This window comes from Trichechus manatus, unplaced genomic scaffold, assembly GCF_000243295.1.
Source record: "Trichechus manatus latirostris isolate Lorelei unplaced genomic scaffold, TriManLat1.0 scaffold00001, whole genome shotgun sequence".
Taxonomy (NCBI): domain Eukaryota; kingdom Metazoa; phylum Chordata; class Mammalia; order Sirenia; family Trichechidae; genus Trichechus; species Trichechus manatus.
The window spans coordinates 36,540,344-36,560,283 of NW_004443937.1; the positions used below are offsets into that span (position 1 = coordinate 36,540,344).

The window sequence follows — 19,940 nt, forward strand, 5'->3', positions numbered from 1 at the left end:
ACTTCTGTTTCATGAGAAACTATTTGTTCTGTAAGCCTTCACCTGAAGTACAATAAAAATAAATAAATAAATAATAGTTTTTTTTTTAAAAAAAAGATGAAAATAGCAAAATGGTAGAAACAACCCAAGCGCCCATCAACAGATGAATATATAAACAAAATGTTGTACATACATACAATGGCATACTATTCAGCCTTAAAGAAAAATGAAGTCCTGATACACGCTACAACATGGATGAACCTTGACAACATTATGCTTAGCAAAATAAGTCCATCACTAAAGGGCAAATATTGTACGGTCTCATATAAAATGTCAAGAACAGGTAATTATATAGACACCAGTGGTTCCTAGTGGTTAGCAGGGGCAGGGAAGGGGAGGGAAAATCACTCACTGGGAAATAGTGAATTTTTGTCTATGGTGATGGGAAAACTGGCATCGACTAAGAGCAATGGTTTCACAACCAGACTAACGTAGATGTTACCATAAAGCTGTGCACCAGGAAAAAAAAGCAGGGGGGCCAAAACCGCAAATAAAGTGTTTTATATAATTTTACAACTATGAAAGCAGCCAAAATTTTTTTTAAAAGGCTGTCCCTGTTGATATTACTTAGGTACAATAAACACTTCACAGGATTAGTTTTCTTGGCAAAGGTTTAGGGTCATGACTCATGGGTCTATCCAGTCAATTGACCTAACATTGTTTTTAGAATTTCTGTTCCACCTTACTTCAGTGAGTAGTGTTTAGGGTCTTAAAAGCTTGTGAGCAGCCATGCAAGATACAACAATTGGTCTCTATTCACCTGGAACAGAAGAGTAAGAAGAAGACCCAGGGAAGAAAACGGACTGTAGGTTTAATTGTCTCCACAAACTACTACTTCCATTACCATGAGACCAAAAGAAATGGACGGTGTCTGGCTACCATTGCTGAACATTTTGATCAAGGACCCAACAGATGGATCCTGGTCAAAAGAAAGAAAAACGTGGAACAGACTCATATGGAAATTGACTTACTGAATCTACTGAGACTAGGGGAGTCTTCCAAAATAATGCCTGGAAATAATCTTTAAACCTTGAACCAAAACTATCCCATGAAGCATTGTTAAACAAACAACAGTTTACCCCAATTAATAAAAAATGTTTTCCTTGAGCATAGCACTCTTAAAAAGAATTATCTATATGAGCTTAATCTGACACCTGTTTATCTAAAGCACAGATGAGAACTTTAAGGGGCAGAGAGCCTAAATAAATGGGGATGAAACAATATGAGCAGAGAAAGTGAGAATGGTGACACAATGTGAGGTAACCAATGCTATTCAACTGTTCACGTAGAGATTGTGCATGGATGTACACTTGGTTTTGTATATTGCCACTAAAAATGAATAAAATATTAAAAAAATTATAAAAGTGAAATAAAGACATTTCAGACAAACAAAAGCTGAAGGAATTTGCAGCTAGAAAACCTCCCCTCACCCACACACACACAAGGAATACTAAAGGAAGTTCTTTATGTTGAAGGGACAAGATTCCAGATGAAAGCACATTATCTGTTGGAAGGAATAAAAACCAGTGGAAAGGGTAAATATAAAAGACTATTAATTTCTTTCAAATACTAATAACTAATGAAAAAATAACAATGTACTGTGGAATTTATAAAAATATACACAGAAGTAAAATATAAGACAACAATAGCACAATAGGCAGGGGTGGGTGGATAATGTAATTATACCATTGAAGATTCTTACACTATGAAACGGTAGAATACCAATTCAAGGTAAATTGTAATAAGACAAGGATGTATATTATGATCTGTGGAGTGACCACTAAAAAGCCAACAGAAAAGATAAAATGGAGTAATAAAAATTACTTGAAATCCAAAAGAAGCCAGTAAAGAAGAACAAAGGAATACAGAACGTTATTAAAAGGAAGATGGTACATTTAACAGGGTTTTTCAAACTGGAATTTATGAATACCAGATCTATTGCTATATTCATGGGAGTCCAAGAGTTCTCCAAGAGAATGCTAAAATTTCATACTTTCATTTTGATTTTTTTTTTAAAAATCATATTAGCATATCCGGAATCACCTTGATAATCACATTAACCTGGTACTGCCACAAGACATATTAATCTTTGGGTTCGAGAATTAAAAAAAAAAAAAAGAAGGAGGCTAAAAAGTAAATGATGTGCTGGGGTCTTAAAAGCTTACAAGTGACCATCCAAGGCATGACAATTGGTCTCCATTCGCCTGGAGCAACAGAGGAAGGAAGTGAGTCAGGAATAGGAGGAAGAGGTGGAATGTGTGGCTAATTGCCTCCATGAAGTGCCCCCTTTGCCATAAGACCAGAGGAAATGGATGCTGCCCGGCTACTGTTACTGAACATCTTGATCAAAGATTCCATAAAAGAATCCTGATCAAAAGAGGGAAATGCAGAACAGAATTTCAAATTCTCATGGAATTCAGACTTTCTGGAGCCATGGAGGCTGGATGAACCCCTAAAACTATTGCCTGGAGATAATCTTTAAACCTTAAACCGAAAACATCCTCTGAAGTCTTCTTAAAACCTGTCTTAGTCATCTTGTGCTGCTGTAACAGAAATATCACAAGTGGATGGCTTTAATAAAGAGAAGTTTATTTCCTCATAGTAAAGTAGGCTAAAAGTCCAAAATCAGGGCATCAGCTCCAGGGGAAGGCTTTCTCTCTCTGTCGGCCTTCTCATCAATGTTCCCCCAGACTACGAGCTTCTCCACACAGGGACCCCAGGTCCAAAGGACACACTCTGCTCCCAGCACTGCTTTCTTGGTGGTGTGAGGTCCTCCTGTCTCTCTCCTGGCTTCTCTCTTTTATATCTCAAGAGACTGCCTTAAGACACAATCCAGTCTTGTGGACTGAGTCCTGCCTCACTAACACAACTGCTGCCCATCTTCCCGCATTAACATCATAGAGGCAGGATTTACGACCTACAGGAAAATCACACGATACTAGGAATCATGGCCCAGCCAAATTGATACACACATTTTTGGGGGGACATAATTCAGTCCATAACAAAACCAAACAACAGTCTAGCTTAACTAGTAAAAAATGTCTGCCTTGAGCACTATGCTCTTTTAAGAACTATCTATATGGGATCAAAGTGACAAGAGCAACTCGAAAGATAAGACAGGAACCTTAGGGGGCAGTGAGTTTATGCTAATAGGGAAGGAACAACTCAGAATACGGGGGTGAGAATGGATGCACAACTCTAAGAATGTCATCACTGTAACTGAATTGTACATGTAGAAACAGTTGAATTGGTATATGTTTTGCTATGTATATTCTCAGCAACAACAAAATTTTAAAAAAGTTAATGATGCCTTAATTACACAATAGCTGAAACAAAGACTATTTTGCAGTAGTATCAAGAGAGAAAAGAGGTAGAAGAATTGAATTATCACAAGACAAAAGGTATTTTATGCATGCTGAACTCAAAAAGAATCTTCACTGTACATTTTACTGTGGAAATTGCCATAAAGTGGCAATTTCATTTCAGCCATACATCATCTCTTTAAATTAATTTTGTTAAAATGAATTTTATTGAGATTGTTTTGTTTGTAGTTACTTATAAATTTATTTTGGTTTCGTATTATATAACAGCTACAAGCAGCAGACACTTATCTGTGTATGTATTTAGGCACCATTATAAGGTCTAATTTAAATGAAATTGGAAATCTACATTGTTTCCTTTAAAAAAGAATCAATATATTACTTAAATTTTAGAAATAAAGCTTTATTATATTAACTACAGAATGTTTTTCCACTTTCAGCTCACCATCTTTTCTATCTTCTGAAATATACACTTGTAAGTATTATAGTATACATACTAGCAAGTATTTTAAATCACAAAATAGGAGATAAAGTACTTTTTCACATATAAGGAACGTTATCTTTGCCAAGAATCTTGTTAACCCTGGTATTATGTAACACAACATACTAAAATTTACTCATCCTCATTAATTGAACTGGCCAACAGAATAATAAAACTTTGTAAATCACTGAGTCATCAGATAAATTTACTGTGCAGAATAAATCATTCTCACAAGTTTACTTACATTATAATCAGCTTCAGGAAGTTTAATACCAGGAAATAAGTCACTAGTTATTCCATTAAATAAGGGTATATCATGTGATAGAAACTTTGGTTCATTTACATCTTTAATTGATCGAAGAAGCTAAAATAACCCAAAAAATATGCAATATAAGTTAATTGCTAATGTTCTTCCCCCCAAACAATCAAAGCTTATTTTACATTGTTCTGTGGGATCCCTATACTAAAAGGCCAATAGTATGTTTATCAAGCCAAAAAGGTCCTTGTATTCATATAAGGTCTAGTGAATAACATAACCCAGAAAGTTATCATTTCAGTGCCATGTGAAAAGAATTGAAGCAACAACCATCTCAATTACCTATTTATAGATCCTGATCAACCTTACTAAAAAAAGTTCTAGGAATTATTCTTTACTGAAAATTTCACAAGTTAGTCATTACTTACAAGTATATCTTCATTTTCATTGGGGTATTTCAGTTTTAGGTTTCCAGCAGCCACCAAAACTGCTTTCACTGCTCGCATTCCATAGTCGTAATGAAACTGCGATGAGAGCTGCTCAGAGCAAAGCCTGTATGTCATTACTATCTTCACAGACAGAGGTTTCGCATTCAGAAATCCATAGGAGTAGAGGGAGATTTCTGCTATAAGGGCATAGTTTGGAACCATCATAGCCACTGTTCTAAAAAGCACCTGAAACATATAATAAACCAAATATATTATTTACATAAGGGAGACTGTTTCTAAGCTGAGCACGAGCATCCAAGGATACTATGCTGATATTCAAGTTTATTCCCCCAATACAACATGCTTTCATAAACTCTGTAATTTTTCAGTAGTATTTTAATATTTTATGTACCTTAATTGTTTTATACGTCTAAAAAAGTGTTCGGAGGTTTACCTCACAAGAAATGGAATAGGTAAAAGGGAAATTACAAATACCTGGGAGAAAACTATAACATTTTGAAAGGACTATGTTGTTATTTTTTGATTAACAAATTTATGCTGTTAAAAAATATTACCTTAAGGTTGTCTGGCAATTCGGAACGCCCTGCATAGCCAGGATTCATGGTAATAGCGACAAAACAGTTTGGATTGAGCTTAAGCTCTGTCCCTTCAAAAACAAACACCTCCAGCTTCTGCTGAATGGCTCTCTGGATGCACAGGATCTGCTGAGCTACCACTGACAACACTTCCAACTCAATTCTATTAAATTCATCAAAGCAAGCCCAAGCACCAGAAGAAGCTAATCCTTTAAAAAACTAAAGACAAACAAAAGGAAGTGATTTTTCTTAGGAAAGGGCATCATCTCTTAAAACAAATATTTAGTCTTTTAAGTCAAAATTAAGTTAAGTTTAATAAAAGCCCCAAGTACAAAAATGGTATCTTTACCCCTAAAACAAAGGTTAGCATGTTACTCACATTCAAATAATGCTTAAACATGATGTCAGTTTATCCAGTCAGCGCTAATAAGTTTGTAAAGCTGAACATTAGTGATTCAGTAATTTAACTACCTTTCCCATTGCTAGGTAATCCAGCCCATCGGAACAGTTGAACACCACACACTGCACAGCAAGAGCTTTAGCCAAGTCCTTGGTGGTCTCAGTTTTTCCTGTGCCTGCTGGCCCCTCTGGAGCACCTCCAAGGTTTAAATAGAAGGCACCTATCTGAAAAAGAAAAAAAAATATATATGAAAATAAATCCATGCTAACAAACAAATAATTGCTTACTAAGTATACTTAGTATTATTTGTAGCTTCAGAGGAGTAGTTATATAATTATATTGTTTAGCTAATTTTTAGCACAAAATTTTCTAGCTGCACAAAGTAAAAGCAGTTTAAAGGGTCCAGAAAAAAGTGAAAATGCATTAAAATCTCCTTATCCTCTAATACTTCATATGTATCACATTTACCTTTAAAAGCAAGAGAATCCAGCCTTGAGGGAATAAAATTAGTTCAGAAAGTTTTAATTACAAGTGGTTGAGGAGCTGATTGTAAACAACAATAACAACACATTCTGGATAGCTAGTTGCAAAGAGGATAAACACCTGAAAGTGGGTGCTATAAATGGGGGTCCGTTAAATGAAAGGAAACCCTGGTGGTGTAGTGGTTAAGCGCTACGGCTGCTAACCAAAAGGTTGGCAGTTCAAATCCACCAGCTGCTCCTTGGAAACTCTATAGGGCAGTTCTACTCTGTCCTATAGGGTCGCTATGAGTCGGAATCGACTCAATGGCAATGGGTTTGTTTTTTTGGGGGTTAAATGAAAGAGAAACAGATGACCTACTGTATCATTTTGCCTATTATTCACCTATTGCATTCCACTTTTGGTATGTTCTCCACTTTCTACATTTCCATAACACTTCTTTACCTCTCTTGCCAGTAGTAGCACTTTCTACCTTGTATTACAGTTAATTATGTACATTTTTTCTCATCAATTAGTCTTTAAGCTCCTTAAAGGCAACATCGATAGTACATGACTTCTTTCTGGTTGCCCACAATGCCTAGAACAGTGGCTGGAAATCTTTAGAAGCATATAAATTACAGTCAGCTCTCTCTAACTATGGAATTCATTTCATAAAAACCACCACAGGAGTGTGTGAAACTTAACTCCTTTTAGAAAAAACAGGTTTAAGGGATCAAAGCTGAAAATAAACCTGTGAAAATCATAAATATTTTTACATTTACTGAAATAAAACAATAGAGATAGCCCATTAAATAAAGGCACCATCAATGATATTTTATCCATCTTAAATGTATAATGGATGCTATACTGCTAATGTTCATCACCTGGATTGCTGGAAACCTCAGGACCTCCATTCTTGACGATTTCAGGAAAATGCTTATTAAATGTGTTCCTTTTATTATGGATAATAAATATACCAGAAGAATTCTTTTCAGTGTCTAGTGTTGTATACTAATGTTTAATGCGATTCTGATTTTACAAGCATATCACAGCTTCTGAGTTCACTGAGGCCCCAGTTGTAACATAGAAGTTTGACATTCATTTGCTCCATGCATATTTAGGGAGTAACTATGCACTTGTTCATCACTAGAAGACAAGACAGACATGGTCCCTGCCCTCAAGTAGTAGATCCCTCAGAAAGTAAAGCGTTTGATGAGACATTTTATTATAGACCCACTGGTGCCCTTCCCAGGCCCCCTTCACCAGGCCATTGCATCCATCCCCCAATAACCGTTGGGTGTCAGCTGCCCACTTCTCCTAAGAATTGCCCTCAGCTGTGGAAGCTAGGAGCCCTGATAGTGCAGTGGTTTAGGACTCAGCTGCCAACCAAAAGGTTTAAACCGACCAGCCACTCCGCGGGAGAAAGATCTGCTTCTGTAAAGATTACGGCCTCTGAAACCCTATGGGGGCAGCTCTAACCTATCTTATAGGGTCACTGTGAGTCAGAACCGACTTCACAGCAACTGTTCTTTTTTTTTTTTTAAATAGGAGCTACCTCAACAGTAAACACTTGAAAGTTTACTCACAGTTATGCCCTAGGGGTGACACCTAGCAATGACAATAAAGGGGTACAAAAGCCAGATTCCATTGCCATAAGTGGGGTAACTCTGTAAGGCCATTCATCCAACACACCCCGTGAGATCAGGTGAAGGCTATACTTCTGTTGAAACCGTATCTTTGCTTAGCTTCACTTCTCCCATCCCATCCTGCTTTCCTCACTTCATCACAGGTTTTCACTGAGAGCATTTTCTTAGTAAATCATTTGCTCTGGAATCCCCATTCCATCTCTGCTTTTACAGAACTCAATCTAAGGCATTTTAATTTTACTTACTGAGCATAGGGAGATCAGTGTTTCTTGATGTTCCTCTTCAATCAATCCCCAGGTAGGTTTACCAGATTTAGCAAATAAAAATACAGGATGCCCAGTTAAATTTGAATTTCAGATAAATGTTTTTTTAAAGTACATCCTATGCAATGTTTAGGACATAGTAATACTAAAAATCTATTCATCATTTATCTGAAATTCAGATTTACCCAGGAGTCCTGGAGTTTGTCTGGCATCCCTATTCTCAGAGTTTTTATAGCTATTGCTCTATCTTCCATTGCTTCCTACCCAAGCACGGACCCTCAGCACCATCCCCTCAATGTCAGTTCTCTCCCTCCTTGTCAATAGCACCGACTTGGAGTTCTTGGGCCCAAATGTAGTTTTGTTGTCTTTCTGTCATCTCTCCCAGGATTCCACTGCAAAAATCTATACCATTTTCTTAGGTTCCTATTTTCTCCTTACATCTCCAGTACCTTCTTTTTCTAATTATCCCCAGTGGGAGTGACTCATGATTTTTACATACTAGAACTTAAACACTATTATACACTACAAAAGAACCCAGAAGTAAATATTCATTAATATAATTTTACATAAAGGAAATTTGGAATTAGGAAGGGATAGGTGTATTCAACTATTACAGGTAAGAGAATAAATAAGGATAGTCATGTTAAATTTGGACAAGAAAATATGACACTGCACCAAAAAGTAATCTTTTGGGTGTGAATTAAAATAATTTAAATGCATACCAATGTTCTGTAACACCTGTCAGTGAGAGGAGTAATGACAAGGCGAGGACAGTTACCAAGATATTCATAAGCATATTTTACATTGCAATTAATGATGCGAACTCGAGCATTCTCATATTCCCAGTAATATCGAAGCTGAGCTAGCCACTGGAAATCTGTATCATGTGAGACACCTAGAAAGAATAAAGTAAAATAAGACACATAATCCTTAAATGGAAACAATTCTAAAAGTAGATGTTTTGTTTATAACAGCAAATATTAAAATAATTCATGTTTTCCAACTTATCTGGAAAATATCATGTAAAAGAAATTCTGTTCTGAGAAAAAAAGACAAAATATAAATCTTTGTTTCTAGAAGCTATTGACATTTTATCTTTAATGTTAAAGAAAAACTGTCACATACCTTTCTCAATCATGTCCATGACCACATCTCTAGCATGGACGTCAATAGTAACCAAAGCCCCCAGAGTGGTCCTGGTCTGCTTAGACAATTTTCCTCTAACCAGCTCTACAATATCATTTAGTTGGCTCTGAAGTTCCTTATAGTACTTCCTTAATCCCTAGAGAATAAAAAAGCAATTAAATTGATGTTATATAGTACATACAACATACATTTCATAAATTTACTCTTGTATAAAACAATTCTGACTTCATAATCTATCTCAAATACAGAAATTAATTCTAGAATACAGTGATTCTGTATAAGCCTAGTAAAATATTAAGAACAAGTCTTCAAAGAACTGCATAATTTTAATACTATATATAGAAGGAGCCCTGGAGGCACAGTGGTTAAGAGCTTGGCTGCTAACCAAAAGGTCAGCAGTTTGAATCCACCAGCCACTCCTTGGAAACCCTATGGGGCAGTTCTATTCTGTCCTATAGGGTCGCTATGAGTCGGAATCGATTCAATGGCAATGTATTATATATAGCAATTGAGGGGGGATTGCCTTTCCAAAGAATAGATAAGCTAACTAAAAAAATGGAATGGAAAAAAAGACTGTTGTTATTTAATCAAATAATGCTTTACCTCTGGTCCACCACTTATAACTTCCTGTGTCTCAGAAGTCCAGAACATTTGAGAAACACAAAGCACAACCTGGCCAGGCCACTCTCGAACCCAGTCTCTTCTTGCAGATTCTGGATAAGCCTGAATAATTAAAATGCATTTCTAACTTTAAAAGATTAAAAGAAAAAAAAAATCTAAATGTCTAACAATAGAGAAGTGCATTATTTGGTACATTCATAGGCTAGAATATCATATAGCCAGGAAAAATTATTTTAGACGACTATTTAAAAAGACTTGAAAAGATGTTTATAAATTATGATATTTTTATTTTTTTTTTTAATGGAAAGATGAACACCAACATGTAAATAATGGGTTAATAACAAACCAGTCAAATAAATTATATACACTGATGTTGAGATTTAATTGAAAAGGAGGTTATACAATCTAGTAGAAAACTAGACTAGTAGTCAGAACCTCTGCTATTTATCGATAGATTTTCTAAAAACTTGTATGACCAGAGCATACAATGTGAAAATTATATACTACAATCTGTGCTTTTGATTTCAAAACACTTATTTCTAACACTTCTATGTTCAAAATGCATTTAGTTGGATTCATCAGAGGAAAGAGGTTTAATCTTTTACAAAATGACTTGCCTCAAAAGTAAATAATAATAGCAGCTCCAGATTGTAAATTGTAAAAACCAACTGCAGAACTAAGTCTGAAGTTGATGCTAATGGAAACCATATTTTTAACAGAATAATATCATTTTAGATATAAGAATGTTAAACATTATTATTATGAAAATGATTTTTATTAGCAATATCTGGAAATAAGCACAAACAACAAACTAAGCTTCAAAGAAGAATGAGAGTGACTGAGAGCCATTGACACATAGAAGGTAAATTGTTATACTGATCAAGGAAATACTTCCATGCACAATGGTGATTCTTTCCTATGTTTTTGTTTTTGTTCTTTTTTAAATTAAACAACGTGTTTTCATCAACTGGACTATAAAACAAAAAATTATACTCATGAGGAGTGTGCTTCTCAGTTCAATCAAATACACAAGACCAAATCGGCAGCTCCTATCCAGTGGCAGGATAAGAAGGCAGAAGGGACAGGAACTGGTTGGACACAAGAAACCTGGGGTAGAAAGGGGGAGTGTGCTGTCATGTTGTAGGGATTGCAACTAATGTTACATAACAATATGTGTATAAATCCTTGTATGAGAAATTAACTTGAGCTGTGAACTTTCATCTAAAGCACAATAAAAAAAAAAAGTGTTTTCATGAGGGAAAGACTAGTTCAAAGGACTAATGAACCATAATTACCACAACCTTCACCAGCCTGAGACAAGAGCAACTAGATGGTGCCCAGCTACCACCACCAACTGCTCTAACAGGGATCACAATAGAGGGTCATGGACAGAGTGGGAGAAAAATGTAGCACAAAATTCAAATTCACACACACAAAAAAAGACCAGACTTGCTGGTCTGACAGAAACTGGAGAAACCCCAAGAGTATAGCCCCAGACACCCTTTTAACTCAGAACTGAAGTCACTCCCAAGGTTCATCCTTCAGCCAAAGATTAGACAGGTCTATAGGGCAAACAATAACACATGTGAGGAATGTGCTTGGTAGTTCAAACATGTATACGAGACTGAACGGGCACACCAGCCCAGAAACAAATACGAGAAGGCAGGAAGGGACAGGAAAACTGGTTGAATGGAAACAGGGAACTCCAAGTGGAGAAGGGGAGAGCACTGACACACCACGGTGTTGGCAATCAATGTCACAGAACAATTGGTGTGTTAATTGTTTAATGAGAAACCAATTTGCTCTGTAAATTTTCACCTGAAGTACAATAAAAAAAAGAACAACAAAAAAAGTGTTTTCATACTTTTTGAATCATAAATAGAAAAAGGAGAAAAAAGTCAAGATTTATCTGCAAAAACACCGAGGATGAACAGAATTGCCGCTGCAAAGAAGCTGAGCTCCTTAGAGCTCACAGAAGATATCTCATTCAGATAGGGAGTTGCTGGATATAAGGCTGTCATGTCTTCCAACACTAGTTTTTTACTACACTATTGCTCCTTTATGGTCCTAAAGGCAGAAGTGTACTGGAGTCTACCATTCAAGGTCAGGTTGACTGGATTAGCATAAATGGGGTACATCTAGTGCCTAGGTGTTACGTGTTTTTCAAACATTACGTCCTCCTTTAACGTCTGACCATCTCATCTTGAGTATTTAAGTAATTGTTTAAGTGTAAACAGCAGTAAGTGAACTGGATCACGTATTTAACACCCATGCTGAGGATAGCTGACCTACATACAGATCACGACTGTTTGTCTACTAGACATATTCACTAGGCTATCTCATAAGCATTTCTACTTCAATATATTCAGAAATCAACTCATTACATTCTCTCAAGCCTCCACAAACCTGCTCCTTCTCCAGGCACTCCCTCAGAGTAAACGCCACCCATATGCTCAAATCAGAAACCTAAAAGTGATTCTTGAGACGCCCCCCACCCCATCGTCACTCTTCTACCCTACAACCAATTTATCTCCAAGATCTGTTGAAATTAACTACAAAATGTATTTTAATTCTGTCTACTTTGCTTCATATCTTCTGCCACTTCCCTAGTAGCAGTCAACACTATCTCTTATCTGGGTTAATGCGACAGTCTCCTAATTTTCCATCCTGTTTTCACTCTTGTCTCCCACTAATCCATTCTTTGTGTCACAGCCATAGTGATATAAAAATAGAATTCAGCTCATATCGCTCCCCTGAATAAAATCCTTTAGTGGCTTTCCATTGCATTTAAAATAAAATGCAAATTCTAAAACTGCTTTCCTTCCTAACCTCATCTAACTTCACTTTCCACTTCGCTCACTCTATTCCAGACACAGTGGCCTTCTTGGAGGTTCTTAAATATCCCCGGCTCTTTCCAACCCCAGGGCCTTAATTCAGGATACCTCGATGTTCTTCCCATTTACTATCTACCTAGTTAATTCCCACTTACCCTTCAGTTCTCAGTTCCAACGTCATCTCCTCAGAGAGCCTGTCACTGATCTCACCCCATTCTAAATTATATACCCCTTATTATTTTCTCTCATAACACCTTTTTTCTTTTATAGCACTTAATTACATGTTATGATCAATTATTACTAATACTGTTATATTATTAATAATGTTAGAAAAAAATAAAATAATAAATGGTTTAAAATACAAGAAATTTCAGTGTTAAGTTAGTGGTACCCATTCAAGACCTCCTAAAAGAAAGCTTTTGCACAATATAGGGTATACATAAAATCCTAGGAAACACACCAGCCTGGCCGCAGCGATCACTTCATGAATACTCCGGAGCATTAGATCTTCCACTTGAATCAGCCACTTTTCCACGGCACCCCGAGCTGCAGACGTGGAAATTAGTGCAATCAGCTCCACTCGCTCACCTTCAGAGCTATACATGGCCTTAATGTCCAAATTGGGAAGGAACTCCAACTTAGCAATGCCCTCAAAGCATTTTTTTAAGTGAGGCTGAACTCTCAGCGGATCTTTGGTCTCTGACAAAATCTCTAACATTTCATCATTAGATAAGAAGAAAAAACTAGGGAAAAACATGCAAATACAAAAGCTTTAGTTATAGTTCATCACACATCAGAAACTGCTTATAATTTTAGTACAATCGATCGTCCACCATACCGAGGGAAGAAAAGACGTTTCTTTTCAAGATACGCATTAAGCCCTTTCATAATTTTCTCCAAAAGGTCATTGCAGTTCTGCAGTTTTTCCAATAAACCTGTTAACGAAGTAGCAGCAAGAACCTAAAAGAAACATGTCTGGTTGGGTCAGCACTTACATACTAAACCTACAATTAGACCTAAAAGTTCATCTACATTACATGTCAAAATTGTCAGAAATGTCAAAATGCTAAAAAGCTTAAGAAAATTTTAGTGAAATGGTTATGTTTTTGTAAAAACTATTAAAATTCAATAAATCATAAATATTCTTGTCCAAGTACAAATGAGAATTTATGATTGCCATTCATATTTTCATTTTTCCTGTATTTTTTAAATGATGTATGAAATGTCTGTTAAGTTGGTGTATGGTTTAATTTTTATTTTTACAACTGTCACTCATAAACTTAACAATCTACATCAGATGTTGGCAAACTCCATCGGCCAAATTAAGTCTATTGCCTGTTTTTGTACGGCCTGTAAACTAAGAGATGCTTTTATACATTTAAAGGTTGAAAAATTTTTTTAAAAATCATATTTCAAGACACATGGTGGTGTAGGTGTCCATAAACTAAGTTTAACTAGAGCACAGCTACCGCTACTCATTTACGTATTGTTTCTGGCTGCTTTTGTACTACAACAGACTGGAGAGGCCAGCAGCTGAGACAAAGGCTGTATGTCTCACAAAGCCTAAACTATTTACTATCTGGCCCTTTACAGAAAAAAAAGAATTGTCAATCTATAGGAAATCATCTCTCACAGTGTTCCTAAGGGAAAAATCCTTGAAAATGTCATCAATTTCTGGGCTCTACTGACTCTCAATAAGTCCAGCGTAGCTAGTTTTTCACCCAGCCTTGGAACAAATTGTTATTTCAATTAAACACCAGATTTAAAAAGTCAACTTATAGCTACATACTATGTGTGCTATGTGTATGAAAAACGCGTAGTCTGTCTTGAAACATTAGCTTCCACTCACCAAGGGTGCTATACTCACTAGGAGACATACACAGGAATTGAGATCAACAGAGAGACAGCACACTCCTTTTTCACACCACACCCGAGCACGCAGACTCACTGAGCAGAATGCCAGGTGAATCACCCAACCTCTTTCCCGTGATTTCACTCCCATCCTTGCTCTCACTTTTGTTCTCTCTCCATTTTATTTTATTTATTTATTTATTTGTTTTGAAGGCGAGGAGACCAGTGAGTAGGTATAGCAGAAACTGAGCTAAATGCACATTTGAAGCAGCTCCACTACAGATACGAGTTATAAGTAGTGTATCTTATGAATTGAAAAATAAAATTTTGTTTTAATGCTTTTTAAATATTTTTTGAACTTGCCATTTTGTACATAATGATCAGATTTATTTCACTGTTGTAATAAGAAAAAATAAGTCAAATGCTTACTTTAATAGGCAAAAATAAAGGTTCATGTACTGTAGGAGAGAAAACAAACATTTCACCTTCGGGTCTTTCGCACAAAACTTCATGATATCCCTCCAATGTCTGTCTACTGTCTGAAACTGACGGCCTTCTTCTGGCATCTGCTGCATAATATCCTCGGAACAAAAGATGGGCTCCAGGTACAGCCACTGAGCTTGTACTTTTAACCATTCATCAATCGTCTCTTGTATTCGAATCAAACGGTCCTCCCAGGCCTTAAGGAAAAGCACATTGTACTGATTTCCAGTTATTAAAGAAAAGCTATAACTTATAGCAAGGAAAATATTTAAAATTTACCGTTATTTTTGAATCAATGCAAACAGTTCAAGGTCACTTATGGGTATCTCACATAGGCTTAGGAAAACTCTAGGAAGTCTAAGGATTTCCTAAGTTATTAAAACTCACAACTGGAAATGATGAGAAAGTTATTTAGTCCAGTTTCCTAATCCCTAGGTTAACCGTCCAAGTCCAAAAAGCATCCAGAAATATATGCTGTTCTGCATCAGTGGTTCAGAACCAGAGGCGGTTCTGCTCCCAGTCCCAGTAGACATTTGACAACATCTGTAGATATTTTTGGCCATCACAACTGAGGGGCTGCGCTATTAGTATCTACTGAAGAGAGGTCAGAAATGCTGCCAAACTTCCTACAATGTACAACGTACAGGACAGACCTCACAACAAAGAATTATCTGGTCCAAAATGTCAATAGTGCCAAAGATAAGAAACTCCAGTCTACAGTCACACAATTCGGGGGTGCGGAGACTCCTTATTCTTAAGGTCCCCTAAAGTCGATAAGGTATATCATTAGCTGAAGACCGTTCATATAATCTCCATCTTTGGTTCTTAAATTTATGGTCTATGTATTAATTCTAAATTCCCCCTGTTAGACAAGTTAGAAATCTCTACAAAAGACATAATATCAGGAAAGGCTAGGCCAGCCTGATTCATGGGAAATGGTCCAACATTATGTCCTTTTGGAAGAACACCATTCTTTGTCTGCTCCAAATACTTGTAGTCTAGCTCCTCTATAAAATACTATTCATGCTCAAATTAAAACCAGACTGCCTTGGTTTGAATCCCAGCTCTGTCATTTATTAGCTTGGTGAACTTGGGCAAATTATCAATCCTCCCCTGCCGTGGTTTCCTTATCTGTGAAGAGAAATAGTAACAGTGCCTTCCTTGAAGGTGGGCTATGAGGATTAAATGGGTTAATAAATGTAACGACCCTAAAGTAGTATCTGGCACATAGTTAGGGGTCAATAACCATCAGGGGGAAAATTCCATTTGCAGTTTGTCTTTCCCCCAGTTTATATAGTCCCCGATTAGAATTCTGACACTATGAAGCTATTAGCTGTTATCATTTGTTTGCTTTCTGTATTTACTCATATCAACTCTAAAGATATGAAATAATCTTGGGGCCTCAAATATCATTTGTTTTTCTCAAGTGGGCAATAATTCATTAATCACTCTAAGAGACCCTCGAGCTAGTTGTTCACAAGTATAATTAAAGTCTAGTATATAGAACTTTTCTACAAGTTAAAGAATATAGTTAAGAAATAGGGTCTAGGCTTTCTGAAGTTAGAATAAATTATACCAAAACTGTTTCCCTTACAAGTCTATCACTGTCATTGGACAAGATTTATTTTAATAAAACAAGTTTTTCTTTTCAAAATCATTAGTTACTGTATCAAATCTATTCTATATATTTCCACATTAATTTATGAATATCTCTTCCAGTGTATCATCAGAAAAATATGAAGATTATAGACTATGATTTGAATTTAAAAAGTCCATCCACCAAATGACTTATTTCTGCAAGAGCACAAATGTAGTAAGACTGTAACTTTTTATAATGGTCAGTAGCTCAATATCATACCTTGATCTCTTTTTCAAATGGTTTGATGAAAGGTGAGCCCCTCATTGTCTGTGTTTTTATAATCTGATCATCAAGGAGAGCCTGAATCTCATCCACTGAAGAAAGAATACAGACTCCAGTATCACGGTATGGACTTATATGAAAAGCAATATCATCCCAAGTTCCTATCATTGTATGCATGGCTTTCTCTAATGAAAATTCCTAGAAGGAAGGAAAGAAGAAATTATGGGATGGTAGAAGAAAGGATCTTATTTACTTATTGACTTTGCCTAGTGAATTGGATAAGTATTTGATACATTACACTGTCATTTTCTTAAGATAATCTGTGGCTACCGTGTAATTTTTTTTGGAAGTAAGAAAGATTTTTAACAATTTAATAATTCTTAATAAGAATAATAATGTAGTTTTTAAAAATTCACTTGCTATGAAAACTGCCATCAGTATTAAAACAGACAACAGAATAAAATACCTGACAGACTTTTCTGAAGAACCTTTCGGCAGCCTGGAGTCTGAAGATGCTTTCTGTGTATTTCAAGAATTCTTTCTAGTGCCATATTTATTCTGCTAGAGCCCACACACCTCACATGCCACACATATATTCACCCAGTGTTCTTCATGAGCATATCATCGACGTATATCAGAATGTGGCAGAAGTAAGAGGAGGTCAAAAGAGTCATTTCCAGAATGGATTCAGGAGAGTAATTAGGAGCACACATTTTGTGCGGAAAAAGGGTGGTCTTCTATCACTGACTTCCAGCTCCTCCCACTGCTATCCAGTGCTTTTTTTTTTTTTTTTCCACAGTTATAGGGTTTATTATGGAAGTAACAGGTTATAATTCAGGTTCAGGAACAACAGGCTACAATCTTGAATCAGGATCAGGAAGCATGTAGGCGAAGTCTCCCTTCTTCAGTGCAGGACAGCTCTCTCAGCTCCTCTTGGCCATGCAGGTCTCCTCTTGGCCCCCTGAGGACAGGCTCCTTTCAGCCCCCTCAGGACAGACTCCTCTCAGCCCCCTCAGGACAGGCCTCCTCTCTAGGCCCTCAGCCCCCACTTGGGCCTGGCCTCTGCCCCGCTAGATCAAGAGTTACAAAGCTCTTTAGCTCTGCTGATAAGTGCCCAGAGGTAACCCCCTCTGCCTGGAAGACTTCTGCCTGCAGGCTTTCAGGTCTCTCACTGCATGGGTTGGCACACCTACTGTAGCCCTTTCACTCCATGGGCCAGGAAGCCCACCATGCCATCTCCCACCGGTCTCCTGGTTCTGCTGCTGCCATTCCTCTGCCGCTGCTTCTCGTCATCTTGTGCCATCTCCAGTTTTATAGCGCTCTCTTTCTCTGTCTCCTGGGTCTACGAGTTTCTCAGTGCAGGGACCCTGGGTCCAAAGGATGCACTCCATTCCCAGCTCTTCTTTCTTGATGGTAGTGAGATCCCCCCTTTCACTTCTGGGATTTGCTTCCTGTAAGCCTAGTGGACTGGCAAAACTGACCAATCCCCTCTTTAGGGTTCCTTATACTTTGTTTGAATGGTCCCATCCCCACAGAGGTTCATACACCTTATTTACATTATTATCCAGTGCTATATTTTTAACCAAAACAAAAACTATGCATACTTCAAATGAAGTATTTCAGTTGATCTTTATGTTTACCTTGCTTGCACCTGCACTTATCACTTCAAATTGATCCAAGTATGGTGTAAGATTTAATTTTAAAACTTTTCTCAGTGTAGTTCCAGAGTCTGGAGTCAAGTCATAGCCTACAATTTCTGACATCTGGTTCCAGTGACGAGCTCTCATTCCAGGATTGCACAGGATGGAGACAGTAGGGATATATTCCTAATGGTGAAAATATAAACAATAATGGGTCATTCATTTGACTTCCATACACATATATTTTAAGGATGAAGCCTCAGTCATATAAAAATTACAGTTCTTCAAAAAAAGACCAGACTTACTGGTCTGACAGAGGCTGGAGAAACCTCAAGATTATGGCCCCCCAGATACCCTTTTAGCTCAGTACTGAAGTCACTCCTGAGGTTCGCCCTTCAGCTAAAGATTAGACAGGCCCATAAAACAAAATGAGAGTAAATGGGCACACCAGCCCAAGAGCAAGGACAATAAGGCAGGAAGGAACAGGAAAGCTGGTAACAGGGAACCCAAGGCTGAGAAGGGGAAAGTGTTGACATGTTGCAGGGTTGGCAACCAATGTCTCAAAACAATATGTGAACTAATTGTTTAATGAGAAGCTACTTTGTTCCATAAACCTTCACTGAAAATACAATTTAAAAAATGTGAGAAAAATTACATTTCTTCAAATTATTGAATTTATTTAATGTAAGCCCAATCAAAATCCCAATTAAATTTGGAGAAGATAAACTAACAAAATGATTCTGAAGTTTATCTTCAAAAATAAACATACAAGAATAGCCTGGAAAATTATGAAAGTAAAAAAGACAAAAGAAGGGTAAATGTTCTGTAAGATATATTAAAGTAGATGGTAAACCAAAACCAAACCAGTTGCTGTCCAGTTGATTCCAACTCATGGCTACCTGTTTTCCAAAAGTATATGATAAAACTATGGAAATTAAAACTGTGGCATTATAGAAATACAAAGTTACTATAGAATATAATAATATATACTCCTCACTTATTGACTATCTCATTATCTGACATTTCGCATTTACGACAACAGTAAAAAAAATCTACTAAGCAACTATTTTGTGCATTGATGACATACATCTGGCAGTAACGAATGTCAGGTGTTAGGCAAGAGTATCATGGGCTATGATGGTTAAGGTTATGTGTCAGCTTCAATGGGCCATGATTCACAGTGGTTTGGCAATTATGTAATGACGTAATTTGGCAGTTATGTTATAATGTAATTTGGCGGTTTTGTGATTATGTGATTTGGCAGTTATGTAATGATGTAGTCATCCTCCATTTTGTGATCTGATGTGGTCATCCTCCATCTTTTGCATAACGCCAAATTTCACATAATGACCTAGTCTTTGGAACCTAGCCATGTCAATAAGTGAGGAGTGGATGTAGTTAAAAATACACACATACACATAATTATACCATGTATGAGAAAAAAAGCCTGCACCAAAATGTAACAATGTTTTATCATTGCTTAGTGAAATTCAGAGTTTTTATCCATCTTGTACTTTTCTATATTATCTGACTTTGAGTATGTATTACTCAAATCATACAAAATAATAAGTTTACTTTTGTTTGGAAATAAAAATAAAATATTCAACAGAAATACT

The 19,940-nt window shown here is 36.7% G+C and overlaps 1 protein-coding gene across 1 annotated transcript in view; it reads right to left on the bottom strand.

Annotated features, from left to right (window-relative positions):
- DNAH12 (dynein axonemal heavy chain 12) overlaps nt 1-19,940 on the bottom strand; it is a 197,258-nt gene that overhangs the window by 117,909 nt on the left and 59,409 nt on the right. The window contains exons 16-27 of the mRNA XM_012555870.2: nt 18,325-18,510; nt 16,682-16,882; nt 14,826-15,020; nt 13,328-13,449; nt 12,950-13,232; nt 9,638-9,757; nt 9,014-9,170; nt 8,611-8,783; nt 5,592-5,744; nt 5,100-5,339; nt 4,525-4,770; nt 4,085-4,204 (exon numbers count right to left, since the gene is read on the bottom strand). Coding sequence (XP_012411324.1) covers nt 4,085-4,204; nt 4,525-4,770; nt 5,100-5,339; nt 5,592-5,744; nt 8,611-8,783; nt 9,014-9,170; nt 9,638-9,757; nt 12,950-13,232; nt 13,328-13,449; nt 14,826-15,020; nt 16,682-16,882; nt 18,325-18,510 — 2,196 coding nt within the window. The remainder of the gene's footprint in view (nt 1-4,084; nt 4,205-4,524; nt 4,771-5,099; nt 5,340-5,591; nt 5,745-8,610; nt 8,784-9,013; nt 9,171-9,637; nt 9,758-12,949; nt 13,233-13,327; nt 13,450-14,825; nt 15,021-16,681; nt 16,883-18,324; nt 18,511-19,940) is intronic.